General features: G+C 42.7%; 1 protein-coding gene and 1 long non-coding RNA gene across 5 annotated transcripts; both read left to right on the plus strand.

Annotated features, from left to right (window-relative positions):
• The first annotated feature begins 497 nt into the window (after positions 1-497).
• Positions 498-1,173, plus strand: LOC100826408. The gene is made up of 2 exons (XR_001405105.2): positions 498-605; positions 736-1,173. It is a non-coding gene; the product is annotated as an uncharacterized LOC100826408 (long non-coding RNA).
• A 6,596-nt stretch (positions 1,174-7,769) lies between these two features.
• LOC100840550 (1-phosphatidylinositol-3-phosphate 5-kinase FAB1B) lies at positions 7,770-20,714 on the plus strand. Of its 4 annotated transcripts, none has more exons than XM_024456762.1 (13): positions 7,770-8,575; positions 8,648-8,763; positions 9,326-9,982; positions 10,692-11,429; positions 11,658-11,811; positions 11,894-12,238; positions 12,554-13,483; positions 13,598-13,929; positions 14,045-14,168; positions 14,324-14,479; positions 16,083-17,567; positions 18,786-19,046; positions 20,084-20,714. In XM_024456762.1, exons 3-13 carry the CDS (start codon positions 9,378-9,380, stop codon positions 20,408-20,410), a joined length of 5,457 nt encoding a protein of 1,818 aa, XP_024312530.1. In that variant the 5' UTR covers positions 7,770-8,575; positions 8,648-8,763; positions 9,326-9,377; the 3' UTR covers positions 20,411-20,714. The 4 variants fall into 4 exon arrangements, with proteins under 4 accessions (XP_024312530.1, XP_024312529.1, XP_010228521.1 ...); XM_024456761.1 differs by having other exon boundaries at positions 7,771-8,575; positions 9,323-9,982; XM_010230219.3 differs by lacking the exon at positions 8,648-8,763 and having other exon boundaries at positions 7,771-8,575; positions 9,323-9,982.
• Positions 20,715-21,326: the final 612 nt, after the last annotated feature.

The following is a 21,326-nucleotide window of genomic DNA, read 5'->3' on the forward strand; positions in this document are numbered from 1 at the left end:
GTTATGCCTGACTTTACTAATATATGATTGTGTGCAATCGTCAATGCACATGCTGATGGTTATCCTTTTTTTTTAAAAGAGAGTAGAAAACTAGTCGACTCTTCATCAGAGATTGAAAGAGAGACAATTTGTTTTTAAGTCTGAAGAAGAGTTGTATGCATCATTTTCATACAGATGCCGGGGCTTTGTACCTCCTTTTCGAAGAAAATAATGAGCAGATCCGGCAGGTGCTGCAGTGAAACTGAATCCAAAAAAAAGATAAATCGATACACACAGGATGATAATAAGATATGTTGCCTCGAAGGCATGGCTATCTACCGTGCTCGAGGTTCACGTTTGCTGAATAAAGGTGCAAGGTGGGCCCTCCCGGAATCGAGACATTGGGCATAGAATATAACCAAATTCTGGTTGTTTTCCAAATCTTTTGCGAGATTCGCCCTCCTCTTAACACAAAAGCCGTCCTGCTGATTATAAAACTGAACAAACCCCCTGGCGACTAGCTCTCAACTCACCATATTGAAATAAATGCCTCTGGCTTAGCTCTTGGACACTTGTGAGAACCATACGATGTGGAAGCTATGCAGAGTTGCTTCCGGCCTCGTTATGTAAGCATGCATGTGTTTCTTTTTCTTTCCACGCTTTCCGCGAATGCGCTTCTGTTGTTCATAGTAAAAGAGTTGGACAGTAGCTTGTGTTTTCTTACATTTTTGTTTTGATGCTGTTGGCTGTACGTAGCCGTCGGAGGTACGGCGTGCAGGCGAGGGCCGTGAAGGTGCCAACGGAAGTCGGTGCTGTGGCGGACAACGTACCGGGTGCTGCGGCGGTGGCCACTGACGGCGGGAGGGCAAGGAAAAAGGAAGTGTTTTGGATGAGAGACCCGAATACGGGGTGTTGGATCCCCGAGAACCGCTTCGACGAGGTCGACGCCGTGGAGCTCCGGAACCAGCTGCTCCACCACAACTGACCGAAGAACATGTCTGAACAAACATACAAAGTGAAATGGCAGTACATCCGTTTCGAAATATGAGATGTTTTACTTATGTTCTAACATAAATAAAATTAGAGTTATACTCGTATATGTTAGTTGATTTTTTTCATAAACATGATTAAACTTTAAAAAGTTTAATTGAGTATTCCCTCCGTTCCATATTAAGTGACGAAATATTATATGTATCTAGACGTTTTTTGGGTAACGATACATTCATATTTGGACAAATTTGAGTCACTTAATATGGGACGGAGGGAGTATAAAGCTAAAACATATTATATTTAGTACCCTATGAGCATCTCCAACCGACTAAGGCGGCATATGTTGGTTGATGAAATCAGTACATGCTCTCGTTATTGGCGGGTAGCGTCATCTGCTATTCAAAGAATAGCGTCAGTGCCCGTGCGCTGCTATGGAACCATCTTACATTTTAGTCTCTTTTAGTTAAGGATTAGTGTCAACGGTCTGTTGCCTTCGGACTACATTAATTTTTAATGCCCTCTTTACTTCATAGAAAGTAACTCTAAAATAAACAGAAAACTGAAAGTAATAGGATATATTGCCCTTTTTTACATTATACCAATATAGAGGGGGCGAAGGGCAGGGAGGCCGGGACAGATCCGCCCGTGGCCAGCACCTGACAACTCGTCGATGCTGTCCGGGCCTGATCCATCACGCCCATCGCCCAACCACTCACCGGACTTCTCTTTGTCCCCTTCCCTATTACTCATTCCTGGCAACCATGTCCACTGGAGCGCTTGCATGGTCCATGACAGTCGCGTCCACCTCAACCGCAACGCTCCGACTTCCTCACAGATGAGGGCGACGAAGTGCCGGGACTAGGGTGTGCTTTCTAGCGATGTCGCCTTCTATAGGTGAGAGAGGGGGCAGAGTGATGATGGGTGGGCTGGGAAAGGCGGGAAGAATGAGACCCAATTTTCTGATTTGGGGGTGTTTGTTTCGTGCGATTAGAGGGGAGATGACCATTCATTGGCAACTTTTATCCTAGTGTTTGTTTCCGTGATTTGTATATTCTTCTGTTAGCATGGACAAACACAATTAGGATATCATTTTCTTTCTTTTTTGTTGTTGGGGGGGGGAGGGGGTATGAGTAGTCATGGTCGGGTTTTGGTATGGGCTGGTGAGTTTAGCACTCACAACTAAACTTTTAGAAGCAACCAAGTCTTCGATGCAAACAATTTGGAAACAATTCTCTCATGGACATATATTCTAAAAAAACAGTAAAGGAGAATTCTCTCGGAGCCATACAAATAATTCTCACAAGAATTTACCACATCATTGATTAGCATATACAGAGCCAACTCATTCCACAGATCGGCAGGTGAGGTTGCCATGAAAGCAATCGCGTACTTCCCAAACCCCAATCCCTTTATTTAAAAAAAATCCCCCTTATCTCCCATTCTCTCCCGCCAGCCCCTCCTTCTCCCAGTCCTCGTCCCCCCTCTGTTCCCTCCCATGCGCCGCCAGGGCCAGGCGCCCTTACCACCACCGATCCAGTCCTTCCGTGCGCCACCACCCGCCGGTGTTGGTGGCGCGTCCCCTCTCTCTCTCTCACGCACATCTCTCTCTCTCTAGTCCCCAATCTGGATCCCATGGACGCCTGCCGCAGTGTCCCGCGACCAGCCTACCGAAGCGCCCCCGCTACCCTCATCTGCCTTGCCGCGAGCCCTAGCGTCCTAGCTGCAGGCGCCTTTCTTTCGAGGAGAAGAGACAGGGGAGAGAGAGATGAGAAGCTACTCCTGGATGCGTTGTGAGAGACGGAAGAGACGTAAAAGTCGGTACCACATGAGATGGGCAGGTGTGGCGACGTACCGCCACCACCAAATGGCTCTTTTATAAGAGTTAAGATAATGCGAGCACCCATATCAAGTGTAGGACTTGAACCTGAGTCTACTGGTTCCATCACAGCGAACCAAACCAGCTAATCCAGTTCACGAAAAGCATCTCTATTCTGAGAGGCATGCATGTGGCAAAATCTTGATTCATGATGGTTTCAGTCCGATATTATTGGGGATAAGTCCAATGGAAATAAAAGGAATAAGATGTTTGAATGAAGGGAACTGTGCCAATGGCAATTTTGCTGAGTAAGTGACAAGCATGACATGTTTTTTATGCTTTGTGAGAAACAAATGCACCTTTTTGCAAAAATTTATGTGTTATCTTACTGTTTATGGATCAAATGTCAAACCTAGTTCGGTACCACAAATTGGCATGAAATTTAGCACTTTAATTGGAAGAGGATTGGGATTTTTAGAGTTATTATGGGGGGCAAATTAGGTTTGGTCTCAGGAAGAGGTTGGAATAATCACTTCATGCAAATATGTTTGTCACAAAGAGGGTTACCGGCTAACAAGCCGAAGTACTGTAGCTGAAATTAGGACATGTTGCCAAGTTCATATGGGCCTTACAATAGATAGTGAAGGTGGAAACTATGAAGTATTTGATCTTGTTCTTGAGCACAACCACATGCTACAGTTGAAAGAAACATACCATCTTATGCCATCCCACAGAGGATATCCCATCTTTAGGCTTTCGAGATCAAGACCGCGGATGATTCAGGTATTGGTCCAAAAGCTGCACATGAGTTAGCTAGTCGGCAAGTTGGAAGATCATTTTTTCTTAGCTACACCGCACAGACCATAAAAATTATTTGTGTATGTCGCGTGTGGGAACACGGTGATGAGGGCATCCCTAGTCCTTTGTTCTTTGCCTAATGATGATCTTGTTGTTCAAGATAAACCCAATGATCTACGCATTGGACCAATTACACGAGCACGTGCCAAGTTATTAGAACAACAGGTGAACTCACTCCCAGTTGCACCTAACGTTTATATTGATGAGAATTTTATACTTCCTAAGTCTTTGTATCTTTGTGTAATTAGGTTTGAGGCTGAGGCAACCGTGGAGCGTGGAGGAGAGGAGGCCGCGTGCGAGGATCATCATGTGCTGTTATCCAACATCAAAATATGCGTGAGGAAGGAAAGGGAGGCAGGCGCACCACAAATGAAGATGGAGGATACAAATCACTAGAAGAACAACTTGTGTGCAAGGGGCAGCCAACGACAAGAATGATCTGCCCACCACAAGTTGAGTACGAATACGAGGCGCACCAGGATAGCCTACGACGAGTCCGACACATCTAAGGGGCGCCCGAACCTGCGAGTCCTAGTTTAAGCCAAGTCCTATTCGGATTGGTTGTATGAGTTTGAGTCGAACCTAGTTTTGAGTCTGAGTCCGTTTGTGTGTTTGGCTGCTCCTCGCCTATATATACAAGGGGTACGCCTAGGGTTAGAGTTAGACCACATTTTAGCTATTTTCGAGACTCTTGTTGATTGCGAGAAGCATTCATCTGGAATCCTATACACCATATTCGTTTCGATAGGATGTTTATTATCTACTGAAATTTCGAGCGTAGTCTGTCGTTCCGCTGGGAATTGGAAGATTGAGAAACCGCTTGTGGTCGGCGGACTACTGCGCAAGTGTGTGATGTTGCGAATTTCCATTTGGGTTGCAAGTTCATCGTGCGGCGACGAGTGAACAGCCGGAAGATTTGTAGAATCATACAAGTTATCCACGTTGCTCTCTGAGAAGATCGAGCCACCCCTTATCACACGGACCCCGGGGATGTCAACACCCCTTTTCTTTGTTCGGTGATGGGCGTGAGAGTGAGGCAAACCCCTTCGTTAACCTCGAGACACGGTGGTTTTACCAGGTTCTGGCCACCCGGAAGTGTAAAATCCTATGTCCTATTTGATTGTATTGTGAATGTGGTGGTGTTACAATGGCGAGCTCGAGCTCTCTATGAAACCCTAGAGTGCCCGAGCTGTTTGAACTGGAACTGACGAGGGAATGACCCTTCGGGTCCTCAACCTTTCTATACCTGATACAGCCCAACAGGGGGTCCACAAAAAGGCCCATCAAGTATACACAGGTCGAGTCCCCTGAAGTGCGGCTCAAGCTAAGGAACGTAATCTTACTATGCCAGAATGTACTGATCTGATTGTAACCTTCCTGATTATCACGCCCAAGACCTAGCCGCCAGTATATAAGGCTAGGAGGGGGGATCGGGAAGGATCGTCCTCTACACACATGTCAGATCCCATCTGCGCACCATAGCCTCGGAGCTTCCTTGTAACCTTGATCGATACAAAACACCAAAGCATGACATAGGGGTGTTACCTCCTCGAGGGCCTCGAACCTGGGTAATCCTTGTGTCCCCCTATGTCCTTGTTAGTCGACGAGGTTGCTGGTGCACCCCGTGCTCTCCTTAGTCGAAAACCCTCGAGTTTGGGTATTGCCGAAGTGAAACTTCGTCAGGAACCAAAATCAAACCCTTGCTAAGGAAGCCATGGACCTCCTTTACTTATTAGGTTAATTGGGGATACGTACTTACCAGGTTAACTGTCTACTTATCGGGTTAACCATTCATACTTATCAGGTTAATTGTTCCTATTTACTAAGTTAATGGTGTATAATTACTAGGTAACAACGCCTACTTACCAGGTTAACGGTGCATACTTAGCAGGTTAGCTACACCTATTTGCCAATGTAAACAACATGACAACTACTTACCAGATTATTTATATCTACTTAACAGATTAGCTACACCTATTTACTTGGATAGTTATGATAATCATAGTAGAATCAAGCCGAGCTCACTAATTCTCTTACACCTATGTGTAATTCGGTCAACACAAGCTAGAACTGAGAAAAAATGTGTATAATTACATTCATGACGAAGCGCGGAACACATCCATCCCATCTTATCCCAGAAGAGACGACACATCAAACATGTGGGAAGCAAGAGCGACTCCTTCTCCCCCTACTGCTTCTGCTGATACCCCTCCATGATAGTTAGCCGTGGTTCGCGTGGTAGCGACAGAAATGCCAATGCCGATGTCGAGGAGGTGCTGGTGCTAGTCGTATTCGGGTCGGCGCTCTCCGATCCGCCCCGCATGCTCTCCTCTTGGTCCGAGTCCGACGCCACCCCTGGGCACAAAGTGCTTGGTTCATGGCGAATTTTGCCCTCCCAAAATTTTGGCACTCAATTTTAATTTAGTCCGTTTTAGTTAGTGGTCAAAAGTTTGGTTGCCAAAGGAATCTCGTCAACTATCTCACACATTTCTTCATAGTTTTTTTTTTGCGAAACAGAAATTCATTAGCTATCAGGACTGATACAGTAAAAAGATACAGCATCCCAAATCACATCCGGTCCATGACGGATCCAGCTATCGATACGATTATTAACTCTAGCATAGTTTGCCAGTAAATGACTAACACAATTTTGGTTCCTACTAGCTTTGCAAACGGTAACCGGTTGTACATCGAGCAAGTGGCGGATCTCCTTCACACACAGGGCAAAAGGCGACCTGTCCAATCCTTTGGTTGCCACCATCGCCAGGGCTTCGGCACAATCCGACTCAAGGACAATGATCTTATCTGTCCAGCCAATTGCAGCATGCAGACCATCCTCATAGGCAGTAAGCTCAGCATCAAGGGCGTCAATACACCGAGTGAGGCTACGGCAGGCCGAAAACAGAACCTCCCCTTTATGGTTGCGAAGTACCAGACTTATCCCAGCGGAACCATCGTCGGGGGAGAAAGACCCGTCCACATTCAGTTTGACCGAATCAGGTTCTGGAGGCTTCCAGCGTGCCTGAGCAGCTCTAGGTTGATCATGGGTCCTCTGATTGAGCTTCGATCTAGCCGAGTAGGAACAGACTTGCTTCCCTTTGACAGCATCGACACAAGGGTATTGTTTGTTGAGGAGAAGGGAGTCCATATAGCTACACAGAAAGTGCCTTGAGGCCTCAACCGGTGCCGGAATTTTGTCATGCGTGATATCATTATGGACGTGCCAAATATGCCAGAGCATCATAAGCAGCATAGCAGCCTTAGTCTTCTCCATGGGAAGGATAGCGTGAAGAAGCCAACCTGGCCAGTATTCTGTAGACGCCTAGGATCTGGGATGTCCCAATGAGGTCTCGTAGCCTACCAAATACCTCGCGCATTAGGACATCGCACCATGGCGTGGAAGGAGGCCTCCTCAGCACCACACACTTGGCAAATTCTTGTCTTGTCCATCTTCCGCTCACAGAGATTAACCTGCGTGGCCAGAGCATCTCTACTGAGTTTCCATGCAAAGATGTTCACCTTCCTCGGCACAATGTCATTCCAGACAGACTTCCACTTAGAGCTGCTTCCGTCCGGCCTGCTACTCGTTGCACCCACATTTTGGCCTTCGGGGATATGCAACGGCCAAGGTGGTACGCTGAACGCACCGAGAACGGACCTCTCTTGTCGGGGTGCCAAGCCAGAATGTCTTGCTCATTCCGGCCAGATGATCTAATCTTAAGAATGTACTCAATATCAATTGGGAGAAAAAAAATCATAAGTAGCTCCATATTCCAGCTGATATCCGGGGTTAACAGATCGGAATCTCACTTAAGCCGGCAATTTCTCCTTGGTGATATCGATCGTCTGCTGTAATTTCATGGAATCCAGGGGTCCCTACAGATGCGGACTCCTCGCATACAGGGAGTCAGGTTTGTCAATCAAGCGCCATGCTTGTCGGGACCAAGAGGGCCTGATTGAAAAAATTGGCGAAAATTGATAGCCTAAGGATCGGCGAGAACCAAACATGCCCAGATTAAGCAGCAATCCTCCTCCTTTTTGTTCCAAATTCCAATCCCTTGGCCCTTGCTACGTTCTGAGAGCAGCAGCTGGCCTGGTGTTCGATCAATCGAGAAATATGAGAGACAAAAGAGGTGCTAGCTATGTCATGCAGTTGCGACCCAAGCACCCAGAGCCTCCCGCGTGCTCCAGTCCTGCCTCGCCCACTCCTCTGCATCCTGCCGCAGAAAGGGCGACTGCTGGCGGCAAGGGCGGGCGACGGCGGCAAGGGCGTCGAGGACGAGATAGACCTACTGCAGGAGACGAGAGGAGGCGCGAGGGGAGAGGAGACGAGGGAGATACTCCGGGAGCGCTGCAGCCGTCGAGTCGGCCCACGCGAATCTTGGTGCCCACGGTGGGCCCGTCTTCTAAATAGATTAACCGAAAATAGAAGTTAACTCCCTCCCCTCTCTCTCTCTTCCCAGTTCGTCGCTCTCTTCCTCTTCGCCGAATCGCGACCCAAAAGTTCGATCTTTGGGCTCCCTCCAATCGGATTCCCCCACGGCGCTTGGACCCGCCACCGCCGTTCCACGAGCTCCCGATTGGATCGCGCCCCGTCCCGTCCCGTCCCGTGTCGTCTGACCCCGGCGCCGCCGGCGCCAATGCCCGGCGCGCGCAGCTCTGCCGCCCCGCTCCCGCCGCCTTGTTGCGATATGGGCGCGGGGCACGATATAGGGTGGTGAGATCATACTTTCTTCCCTTATAAGGGACCTAAGACTGTTATTGCGGAGGAATTCTTGCGCCGCTCCGTGTGCAGTGGCGGGGGCGGCGGCGGCGACAGCAGGCGCGACCTGCTCGATCTTGGTTCTCTGAGGGGTGCTTCCGCCGGATTGCGATGCAATGTGGGCCACGCTCGGGTGGTGCTACTTTTGATCTGTTTTCTAGTCTTTTGAGGTATAGCCCCTGGAAACATTGATTTTGAATCGCCCTTGCAATGGAGGACATATTTCAGACTGTTTTTCTTAGATTTTGTGCAGAGAGGTGTGTTATTCCTAGCTTGCTCGTGCTGTAGCTGAGAAAAATTGCTAACAATGTGCCAAAATTTGTGGATTGTTTTTGGTGCTCATAATGTTGTTCTTTAGGTAACATTGCTTTCTTTTATGCTTTCTTATATTAACCTATGGTTATTCAGTGCCTAACATGCCTTTAGACAACTCGGTAATGATATTTTTAGATTGGTGGAAAATTTCCACCTAGGTCATACGGTGTAAAAATAAATACAGCAGTTATATTTCTTGCGATGCTCCTGCTATTTGTTAGTCGAGAGAATTCTTCTTGCTTTTTGAAATACAATCATGTTTTTGGTGGTAGGGGGTCGGTACAAAATTGTATAGTAGTTCTATATTTGTAAATTATTTTACCTAGCTCTCGTGTTAGATAGTGCCCCTGCAATAACAAATGTGCCTTTGCGGCATTATTGACAGTCTACAAGACGGAACTTTGACCACCAATGTACTATTGTAATATCCATTACCTAATAAAATTATTACATTATGAAATAATATTTTTTTCATACGGCAAAACTATCGTTGGTTGAAGTTAAAATTGTTTCACTGCATGCATTCTAGGCAGAACTCTCTTTTGACTGGGGGAATTATGTCAAAATGAGTCTCAAAATTTCTCTTTTCATTTCTGTTGCAGCAGATGAGGATGCAAATATGAGGATTTCTTTTAGGTGGTCCTATTGCAGCCACCCATGGAGGCCTCTGATAAAACTTTTGCTGATGTAGTTAAGCTTTTGACATCATGGCTGCCTCGTCGGTCCAAACCAGACAATGTCTCAAGGGACTTCTGGATGCCTGACCACAGTTGCCGAGTCTGTTATGACTGTGACACACAGTTCACCATATTCAACCGCAGGCATCATTGTCGTCGTTGCGGGCGTATTTTCTGTGGTAAGTGCACAGCAAAATCCGTCCCAGTTAGAAGTGGCCCTGATAAAAGCGTCTATGAGGCGGACAAGATTCGTGTCTGCAACTTTTGCTTTAAGCAATGGGAGCAGGAGCAAACTAATGTTTTCAAGCAGATGCAGCCAGTGCTTAGCCCTTCCCTGTCTGAGGCGAGTCTGTTCAGTACAAAATCAACTATCACAGTTAACAGTGTGAGCACACCCGCTGGATGTTACTCTACTGGAAAGTACCAGCATAATATGGCTCGTGCCTCGAACATTTGTCCTCCCAAAATTTCCCAAGACAAAGCCTCCCATAGTACTGAAAGCACCCATGTGCCTGAGAAAAATATGCAGTCTATTTCAAACAGAGATGACTCTTCTTCGGTTCAATTTGACTATTACAGAAACAGGTACTCGTTATGAAACCTCATACCATATAATGTTACCCGGCTAAATTATAATATAATACTCCCTCCATCCAAAATTATAGGTCATTTTAGGTTTCTTATTTTTTCCATAAAAGAGGTCGTTTTAGCTGTAATTAAGTTCAGCCTGCAAGCGAGTGCTTCGATCGCTGCATATCTTTTTAATACTTCTCAAATCACGCGTACTAGCTGTAACTGCTCGAGGTGTTCACGTCCTCTCAGCCAACCTCTTCCTCACACGCATGCTGATCATTTACCAAGGGAGGGACCCGACGCCATCTAGTAGAGCATTTTGAGCCGAAATTAATGCCTTTTTCAGCAAACTTACACACGTCCAGCAGTTCTTGCCTTCTTGGTATCCGGGAAACATCTAAAACAACCTATAATTTGGGATGGAGGGAGTATGTTTTTTCCTTAAATACCCTGTTATATCATGATAGTTTCCATGTTTTCCTTAAATATTACTACCAGTCTGCCTTCAGAAAAGGAATACAGTTGCTATTATATTTAGGTTGACAATGAAATTCCATTGATTTGTGCGGTATTCGATTAATTAGCTACTCCCTCCGTCCCAAAATAAGTGACTTGGATTTGTATAGATTCTTATACAAATGCACGTCACTTATTTTGGGACGGAAGGAGTAGTTATGATGCTTGAAAAATGCCCGTCTCATCATGTTACTCTCTTCTTCAGGAGTGACGACGAAGATGAAGAGTATTCTTACTTCTCTGACAGGCAGGTACAACATCAACAACACAATAACCAGTACTTCCACTCAGATGAGTTTGATGAGTTTGATGCATCCTATAATTCAACGATATCAAGGGCTATTGAAGAAAATGTAATTTCAAAGGAGTTATCCTCTTATGTGGTTGATCAAGGATTACCCAGCACATTGCCAATAACCAAAGTGGAGGATGATCCAGAACCTGATAATAGTTCAGATTGCGGTGCTGCTTCATCCATTTATGCCCTGGAAACTACTGATACAAATCCAGTGGATTTTGAGAAGAATGATTTTTTTTGGATTCCCCCTGAACCAGAAGATGTAGAAGATGAGGTGGAAGCTGATTTGTTTGATGACGACTATGATGATGATGAGCCTGTATCTGATGGTGGACGGTGGCGCATTCGATCGTCAAGTAGTTTTGGTAGTGGAGAATTCCGAAGTAGAGATCGCTCAAGCGAAGAACATAAGAAAGTAATGAAGAATGTTGTTGATGGACATTTCAGGGCTTTGATTTCTCAGCTGTTGCAGGTGGAGAATATTGCATTACAGGAAGGTGATGACATGGGTTGGTTGGAGATTGTTACTTCGGTATCATGGGAAGCTGCAAACTTCCTCAGACCTGACACAAGCCAAGGCGGAGGCATGGATCCTGGTGGATATGTCAAGGTTAAGTGTTTAGCGGGTGGACACTGCAGTGAAAGGTGAATTATCTTTTCTATTATAGTAGACTACACTATATACAATTTTGATCTCCATCAACACTTCATGAAGCTCTGTCCTGTAAATATTTTTTCCCTCTTGGGATCTGCATACAATTAATACTGATCCTTTCATACCATCAACTAGCAAAGGTAGTGTCGGCTTTGACACTACATCGAGCCTTATAGTTTACATATTATTACCTGACACCTGTATCCATTTTCTTTCAGCACTGTTGTGAAAGGAGTAGTCTGTAAGAAGAATGTCGCACATAGGCGCATGACTTCTAGAATAGAAAAACCTCGTCTCCTTCTACTTGCTGGAGCTCTTGAGTATCATCGAGTTACGAATCAGCTGTCAAGTATTGACACATTGCTCCAGCAGGTTCTTGAACTTTTCATGTGTTTCTCGTTATGCAAACGTAAGGTCACATGGATCTTAAATGTATGTTTTGTATGCTATACAGGAAACAGATCACCTTAAAATGGCAGTCGCGAAGATTGTAGCTCAAAAACCCAACCTCCTTTTGGTTGAGAATACAGTTTCTCGCTATGCTCAAGATTTGCTTCTAGAGAAGAACATATCACTGGTTTTAAATATTAAGCAATCCCTCTTGCAGCGTATAGCTCGTTGCACAGGTGCTCAGATAGTTCCTTCTATTGATCTCTTACCATCTCAGAAACTTGGTTACTGTGAGTTGTTTCATGTCGACAAACACATTGAACATTCTATGACTTCGGATAATAAGACTAAGAAAATGCTGAAGACCATGATGTTTTTTGAAGGATGTGCAAAGCCATTAGGTTGCACTGTAAGTCATAAACTATTTCTCTCCTTTCTTTTGGCTCCAAGCATGCATAATTTTTGTTGCAGAGGGACACAACGCTACTTAGGTGATCACAACAATTACTTATTTAGATTCCCTACGTTGCATGTGATAAAAGTTCTTGCATACCGAGAGTGCCAAAAGATTAACTTATTTGAGATGCTGGCCTGCAGAATTGTTTTCAGCAATCTACACAAAGTCTTTACAATTTTCTTTCTGTGACCCCCCAGTTTGTCTGCATGAAACATTGAAACATAATTGTTTTCTGAAACTTATTATTTTTTCCTCTATGACCTACAGGTTCTGCTGAAGGGTGGTAGCATGGATGAGCTAAAGAAAATTAAGCATGTGGTCCAGTATGGCATATTTGCAGCATATCACTTGGCCCTAGAAACATCTTTCCTTGCAGATGAAGGTGCCACGCTACCAGAACTTCCTTTGAAGTCTCCACTGACTGTAACCTTACCAGATAAGCGATCTGCTGCAGACAACTCTATTTCGACGGTGCCAGGTTTTACAATTGATATTTCCAACAGCCAACAAGCAATTGGTAGTTTTGGGCACCTTGGCACAGACTCCATTATGTCAACTGACCCAGGTAGAACAGCTGTGGATGAACCACCAGTAGACACTGCATGTCCTAGTTCTCCAAAGACCAACTCTCACTCTATTAGACCTTGGTATACCAGTAACATCTGGAATGATGCTAAATTAGAGAAGGACACCACATCTGATGTACTCACTGACCATTCGCATATATATTCTACTGTAGAAAAAGAACGCATGTATTCAGGTGATTATCATGATGGTTATTTAACCAGGTCAGATGGTAAAACAGTCAGAGCAGATTCAACCAACACAAATTGTTCCTATAATCAGAACACGTCTGTGATCAACACAAACCACACTAGTTGTTCTAATCACAAGGAGCCATTAGATGGTTCAATTGCTTTGGCTGATGTGAGAATCAGCAACACCAATGATATGGTGGTAGTGCGACCGGTGGCTAGCCCTGCTGTACAAAATCAAGAAACCAGTCAAGGGTATGAGATTACTTCTACTAAGGAAGAAGTTCTGCCTTCTGATCATCAAAGCATCTTAGTCTCTTTGTCCATACGCTGTGTCTGGAAAAGAACTATTTGTGAGCGTTCTCAGCTGTTTCGCATCAAGTATTATGGTAACTTTGACAAGCCTCTTGGAAGGTTTTTGCGTGACTACCTGTTTGATCAGGTTTTCCCCTTTAATTTCATGTCCTTGGTTGTTTCATTAACTTCTTTTTTAGGAGCATTTCATGAACTTCGTGCCTTCTATTCTTCACATGTCTCACAGAATGCATTTATACAGGGTTATCAGTGTCGTTCCTGTGATAAGCCACCTGAAGCTCATGTGCATTGCTACACTCATCGCCAGGGAAGTCTAACAATATCAGTTCGGAAACTTCCTAATGTTGTTTTGCCAGGAGAAAGGGATGGAAAAATTTGGATGTGGCACAGGTGTCTAAAGTGCCCTTGGAGTGACGGATTTCCACCAGCGACTCAACGCATTGTCATGTCTGATGCTGCTTGGGGTTTGTCACTTGGTAAATTTTTGGAGCTTAGTTTTTCAAATCATGCAGCTGCTAGTAGGGTAGCCAATTGTGGTCATTCTCTCCACAGAGACTGCCTTCGATTCTATGGGTAAGCTATCTTCAGATGCTTGCCTTTTCAGAATGAATTAATCTCAGTTGGTTTTCATGCTGAGTAGACGCCATGGGAAGTAGGTTATAAATCTGGCATCTGCTTTTGTATACAGATTTGGCAAAATGGTGGCTTGCTTCCGTTACGCACCTATTAATGTTCATTCTGTTCATGTACCACCTCATAAACTCGATTTTACTCACCAACCCTTGGACTGGATACAGAAAGAAGCTAATGAGGTATGCATCATACAGCAATAGTAGGTTTGGTTTGCATAAAAATGTTTCTGTTTCTGCTTTTGTCGAACATTTCAAAATTCTTTCTCCAATTTTTAACAGTTTGCTATGATAAAATTGCTTTCACCTTGATGACTAATATTTTACCAAATTGATAGGTCATTGACCGGGCAAAGGTTCTCTTTGATGAAATATTACGTAGTTTGCACGTGATCTCTGAGAAAAAGGCTCACAGCAGTTCTCTCAATGTGGAATGTCCCAATTACATCACTGACCTTGAAGGCATGTTTCGAAAAGAAAAGTTAGAGTTTGAGGTGTGCTTCTTTCAGATAGATCTGTCTTTTACCATATTCATTAAAATAGAGTTTAAACTTGTAAGATTGTTACTTCAACTCATTGAGGCACACAACTAGAAAGCTCGATGGTCATGAACTTACCGTGCACATGCAGTGAACTGTAAAACTGTAACTGTGCATCTGGGTTTAAGAAAATATAGCATATGTTGATGCCCAACTCAGCAAAAATATATCGCTGATTTAAAACCGAACTCATTTTGTTTTGGGAGAATTAGACCCAACTCTTTTGTCTCCATATGTTGTCAAGAAACAAGATAATTCTTGTTTCATGGGAGAATACACATATGAATCTTTTACTTCATGTAAAGATGATGGTATATTTAGAGCTACTAATACGACTAGGAAGTTTGAGCTTTAATCACAAAGATTCTGCATCTTAAGTAGGGGGCATATCTAGTAATGAGGAACAGAAAGGTGCTAACTATGGTAGCCCTCTTAGCTTGGACGCGAAAATCAACTATAAATTTCCCAAAACATTTGTCGAAGTGGCCCTCCTACTTATTTTAGCATCATAGCACCTATTGCATAGTTCACAGATATTTGTACAGGGATACGGGGACACGGGATGACGGGATACAACATTTTCCAAAAACAGTCAAACAGGGATACAGCAAATATAGATAATTTTTAAAAACACCATGTATAAAACAATAATTTAAGACATGATATACTGAGATGAGAAAAAATAATGCCCATTTGTGGTGAGCCTCTGCCTCCAATCCATGTCTTCTTTTGAAGTTCTCAATGCTTGAATAATCCTACAAAATATGACAAATAGCACACAATGAGAGCATAGCAATTAACAAAAACAAATTCTACTAATATAACATGATGGATACGAGGGTAGAAGGCTCAGGTGGCCATAAAGCACATAGCGCAGCAGCAACTTAACAAGTAGCAACAGCAGCAAATTAGCAACGGAAGTAGTAGCCTATCCACTTGCCAGCTCGCCTAATCGGTACAAAAATAAAGAAAAAAACAGTAGCTAGCCAGCCTGCAGGTCGCAACAGCAAAGAAAAACAGAGGGAGAGGGGAGTGGACGAGGGAGACTGGGAGAGAGAAGTAGCTGACTCGCCGGAGAGGTGAGGGTGGGACTCGCCGATGAATTACCTGCTGGAGGCTGGAGGGGATTGGGCGGTGACGACAAACTGGGCGTTGAGTCCAGCAGCTGAGGCGACACGGTTGCAGCCTTGAAGGAGTGTGATGGCGGCGGGTAGTGCGAACTGCCCCCTTCCGTACGCACCTGCGAGAGGTTAGGGTTTTTGGTGGGCTTGTTGGTCCACCCTGACGTTCCCGTATCACGATCCGTATCCTCCCGGTATCCCCTATTTTTTTTTAAATTTGGAAGTCATCGGGTACTCTGGGATGCCCGTATCCCGGCGTGTCAGCATGGGGATATGGCGGCCCTGGACGTATCAGTGATTCGTAGGTTTACATTGACATGTCCCCCATTAAGCATACCTACAGACAATGCAGAAACTTCGCCATTCCATTCCTTTAGTCCTTGATGTATGCATTTCTTATATGGTTACTTGATTGATTTCTATCTTTAAATAATTAGGGGTGTCTGAATAAAGTTTTCAAAAAGGAAGCACAGAAATGTCAACCAGACATTCTTGAGATTAATAGGCTGAGGAGACAGTTACTCTTCCATTCATACTTGTGGGATCAAAGACTGAGATTTGCTGCAAGATCAGATAGGAGTCGCCATGAACTATCCAACATCAGGCAAGGAGATAAGGAGATGATTCATCCTGTGGACAGTTTTGCTGGACCAAATGCCACCGATCAACCTCAAAAGGAAATTAGTGGAACTGAGGTGGCCAATAAAGATGTTAAATATGTCGAAAAGCTTCAAGAGAGCATTTGTAGACAGAATTGTGCTGCAGTTGATGCAAGTAATAGCTATTGTAATCTTGACCAGCAAATAGCCACATGTGAGTCGGACTCCCTCCAAAGAAGCATCCAAACACCTCTGTACAGCAGCGTCAGTGTGAACGGTGATACAGTGCCTTTGGAGTCTGATCTTGTTGCTCGACGCACCCTTTCAGAAGGGCAGTTCCCCAGTATATTAGATGTTTCCAATGCACTTGATGCAAAATGGACTGGTGAAAATGATCCTATTACTAGCAAGGTAATAGTCCCAGATTCTATTGCATCCTCAGAGGACTCGGAAGAACATATCAGTGATACTACACCTTCATATGCGTCTGTATTGCTGAACAAGCTAGGCGATAGTGCAGAGGACCATTCCAATTGGATAGGGATGCCTTTCTTACAATTATACCGTTCTCTCAACAAGCAATGGAGTCGTTCAAAAAGATTTGATGCTCTCATTGAATATACACCTGTTCATATTTCTTTCTTAAGGGCAATGGAGCGCCAGGTTGGGCCCAAATTTCTCTTTCCAATAGGTATCAATGACACTGTTGTTGGAGTTTATGATGATGAACCTACTAGCATCATCTCTTATGCGCTTACCTCTCATGAATACCATCTGCAGCTGTCAGATGAGCTGGACAGAGAAACAACAGAGACTTCACCCTCACTCTGTGATTTGAGAAGTGTCTCATTATCTGAATCGATAGATGAAACTAGTTCTGAACTTCTAAGAAGTGTTGTGTCAGCAGAGGACAATGCGCGCTCCATTTCAGGAAGCAAGAACACATCCACTTCTGATCCACTTTTACATGGTAAAGTAACTCACATAAAGGTGAATTTTGGAGATGAAGGCCCTCTAGAACAAGTGAAGTACACTGTGATCTGTTACTATGCAAAACAATTTGATGCTTTGAGGAGAATATGCTGTCCATCTGAGCGTGATTTTGTTAGGTCACTAAGTCGCTGCAAGAAATGGGGTGCTCAAGGAGGAAAGAGCAACGTTTTCTTTGCAAAATCAATGGATGACAGGTTCATAATTAAGCAGGTCACCAAAACAGAATTAGAGTCTTTCATGAAATTTGCTCCGGACTATTTCAAATATCTGTTAGAGTCAATTGGCACTGGCAGTCCTACTTGCATTGCAAAAATTCTTGGTATTTATCAGGTAATATTTTATTAGTTTTATGACTTTCATTTCTTAGCTTTGCACCAACTGCACAACAAAATTTCTTTGCTATGCCTCTATAATTTCCGATGGTCATGTTACTGTGGTTCAAGTGACATTAATTATCATGGATTTGTTAGATTGGAAAAGCGTACATCTAATTGTGATTTTCGGAGAATTATAAATCTGAATGCAAGGGAGAGGAATTATCTGTTGAATTCACAAATGTTTACTGCTGCTATATTCATGCAGTCATATTTTTCTAACAACGGCCATTAATCAAGATTGACCATGTAGAAAATGAACCTCCACATTTGTCATTAGAATTAATTTAATAGTACTACAGATAAATAATATGTGTTGGGATACTAATCATCTGAATGTCCATTAAATCTGATCAAAGACAGAAACAGTGAATCTTTTGTTGCAACTGCTAAAATATATGTTGATGATTGTCTCCATTGCATTAGTAATTAAGCCATGCAATTAAAAGCACAAAATGGTACTCAATGTTTTCTAATTTTGTTTGATTTTATTTTCAAAATTAAACCCTTCTCAATGGCACGTTTCAGTGCAAATTTGGGAAAATCAATTCATCAGCAAGGATAATTTTTGCGGATCATTATTTTGACATATAGTTTCAGTTCAATTTGTCAATCTTGTATCATTATTTTGATGATCTGGCCAGTGGCTAATCCAGCTGACGTGTTATGTGTTATGAAAGCATGCATGGCATGTGCGGGAAAGCTAGTGTTTGAATAAGTTGTTGCCAAAACTAGACCTTCTTTTATTTGGGTAGAATATCAGCAGTTGCCACCAGTTACAGACTTATTGTTACTAAGAAAAATCACATCATGACCGCCCTATTTTAAATGTTACGTTCCTTTGTGCAAGCCATAGCATCAAATATTTCCTTTTTTCTTCTTCCAAATAGTGTTTCTCAGTAGGGTATTAATTTTCATCCGAGTCTGAAAGTGATGCAACAGCCTGAAAGTGATTCTGACAGTTGAAACCTAAATGTTCTGCAAGTTATTCAACAATCACGAGTTCATAACCTTCATATAATTTTTATCATCGGGAGAGTCGTCTCATTATGCATCTGAATCTTGTACGAATGCTGTTTGAGTTTTGGATGGGAAATTTTGTTTTTTATGATTTATCTTCATAAGTACTTATTGTGGGATCTCTTACTCAATCTTATACTTTGAGCTTGAATAGGTGAAGAGCCTGAAAGGTGGAAAGGAGACAAGGATGGATGTTCTCGTCATGGAAAATCTTTTATTTGAACGTCATGTGACAAGATTGTATGATTTGAAGGGCTCTACAAGATCAAGATATAACCCTGACTCGAACGGTAGTGATAAAGTACTTCTTGATGAGAACTTAATTGAAGCAATGCCTACATCCCCTATTTTTGTCGGGAACAAGGCGAAGCGACTTCTGGAGAGAGCTGTTTGGAATGATACTGCATTCCTTGCTGTGAGTACTAGTCAGTTTCATACTTGCTTGACATCGCTGCATTCTTCTGCACATATAGTATATCCTTATATGATATATCTGTTGCTGGCTACAAATTTTCTTTACCACTATGACAAGCTTTTGAACTACTATTATTTTCTTCCAAACAAAAGGTTTTCTAGTGGTTACTCATAGATAAATCACAGTAATTCCAAATACATATAAATATTTGCACTGAAGATTATGCGCTTCCAGCTCTTTTGGTATAACTCTCAAAGCAAGGTTCAATTACAACCATCTCTGGCCTTCTTTTATTCATATTGACCGATATATGTTATACTACCTGAGTCACAAGTTAGATCTTTTTAGATACTGACAGGGTCTTCAGAAATAACAAAGTATACATCAAAAGAAGTATATTGCATGGTACATCTAGGAATACCAGTCTAGTGACGAGAACACCCATCCTTGTTTCCTTATATGATATATCTGTTGCTACCTACAAATTTTCTCCTCCCAGTGAAAATCCTGTATCAGTGAAAATTTATAAGCACATAAAGGACTCAAACAATTACATGCACATAACTTTTTCTGGATTTATTTGGGTATGTCCTCCCAGGAGCCATTTTCCCTACCTCACTGCCAGGAATCAGGATGCATATCGGAACTTGCAAACGACCTAGTATTTTGTTTCACATGGTGTTCTGCTCTTTCACTCTGCTGTTATTAATTTATTACTTTTCTGGATATTCATACTGAAGCCTGCTGTTATCATGTTTCTCAAGAAATTGGGGAATCTATAACATGGTATGAAAAGATTAACATCATAACAGATCAGAAAGATATAAATGATCATAACAGACCAGAAAGATATAAATGATCATAACAGACCAGAAAGATATAAATTTTGCTTACAATTAGTGCCTCATGTAGAAATTATCTAGATTCAACTTGCTATATTGCCGGATATAACTCGTAATGAGTCATTTATGTCATGCTTTTAATCTTGTAATGAACCTGTGCAATTTCTGATATCAACATTGGCAACTTTACTGCAGTCCATTGATGTAATGGATTACTCATTACTTGTTGGTGTTGATGAGAAGAAGCATGAACTTGTTATGGGAATCATAGATTTTATGAGGCAGTATACATGGGACAAACATCTAGAGACATGGGTGAAAGCTTCAGGAATATTAGGTGGACCAAAGAATGTATCACCAACAGTAATTTCACCAAAGCAATACAAGAAGCGTTTCAGGAAAGCCATGTCGGCCTACTTTCTTGTTGTTCCAGATCAATGGTCGCCTCCAGCAATCATCCCCAGCAAGCAAGTGTCTGAAAGCGGCCAAGATAATGATCAGTTTCTCTCCACGGGATCATGATGCATGCTGGACCTTAAAAATGCTCGGAAATATTGTGGAATAACTCTTTTTTGTCACATATATAGAGTTCTATTAATTACTATTTAGCTCATTCTTTTTCATTGGCCCTATTTATCTGGCACCTTATTCTTTTTTCTTTGGAAGATCAAGATGTACAAAATCTAGCTGAAGTTTCTGGAAGTTCTAGATAGAAAATTGACAAGTGTATAGGAGGAGCGTATAAAGATATGCCATCTACATGAGTCTGTAGTGCACTGAGATGATACCATGCAGATAAATAGAATTACTTCTACCTTTGCAAACATTTTTTTTTGTCATAGTTCATTTGTGGTTATATTATTGCAGACCTTTCTAAGAGACTCTAGAAACAAAAAGCATATTGGCCAGGGATGGGAGTCTGTGATTTTGTCGGGTTTCTGAGACCCTTTCTGCATTATATTATGTATAGCGCACTACAGCTGGCTCTCTGTCTCTGTTGATATGGGTCTTGCTGACTTGCTGGAACTAGGAGTTACCCAGGAAACAATTCAATTTCTGTACAAGGAAGCAATTCAACTTTCTGTAGAATGCGGGAAAATCCCTTGTTCCAAAATGGGGCCTTGATATGACTTGCATCTCGTATGCGACTTGTCCTGGGTTTTTACACAACTATCAGATTTGCTAAAAGCAAGATAAACCTTGAATATTATTAAATACTCCCTCTGTTGTTCTATAAAATGGTTAACCTCTGTCTTAAGTTAAACTTTTAAAAGTTTGGTCGAGTTTATTGAGAAATATACGATATCTATAGTATCAAATAAGTATATTGTGAAGATATATACCATGAAAGATTTAATAAAACTAATTTAGAGTTATAGGTATTCATATTTTTTAATAAACTTGACCAAACTTTAATAAAGTTTAATTAAGGATAATG

This window comes from Brachypodium distachyon, chromosome 1 (genome assembly GCF_000005505.3).
Source record: "Brachypodium distachyon strain Bd21 chromosome 1, Brachypodium_distachyon_v3.0, whole genome shotgun sequence".
Classification (NCBI taxonomy): domain Eukaryota; kingdom Viridiplantae; phylum Streptophyta; class Magnoliopsida; order Poales; family Poaceae; genus Brachypodium; species Brachypodium distachyon.

What these genes read in the sequence shown, in the direction of transcription:
- LOC100840550 (XM_024456762.1), top strand. Translation starts at nt 9,378, where the DNA reads ATGGAGGCCTCTGATAAAACTTTTGCTGATGTAGTTAAGCTTTTGACA. An exon ending in GGTGGACACTGCAGTGAAAG is followed by an intron (nt 11,430 to 11,657) that starts GTGAATTATCTT and finishes ATTTTCTTTCAG; the next exon opens with CACTGTTGTGAAAGGAGTAG. An exon ending in GTGACTACCTGTTTGATCAG is followed by an intron (nt 13,484 to 13,597) that starts GTTTTCCCCTTT and finishes GCATTTATACAG; the next exon opens with GGTTATCAGTGTCGTTCCTG.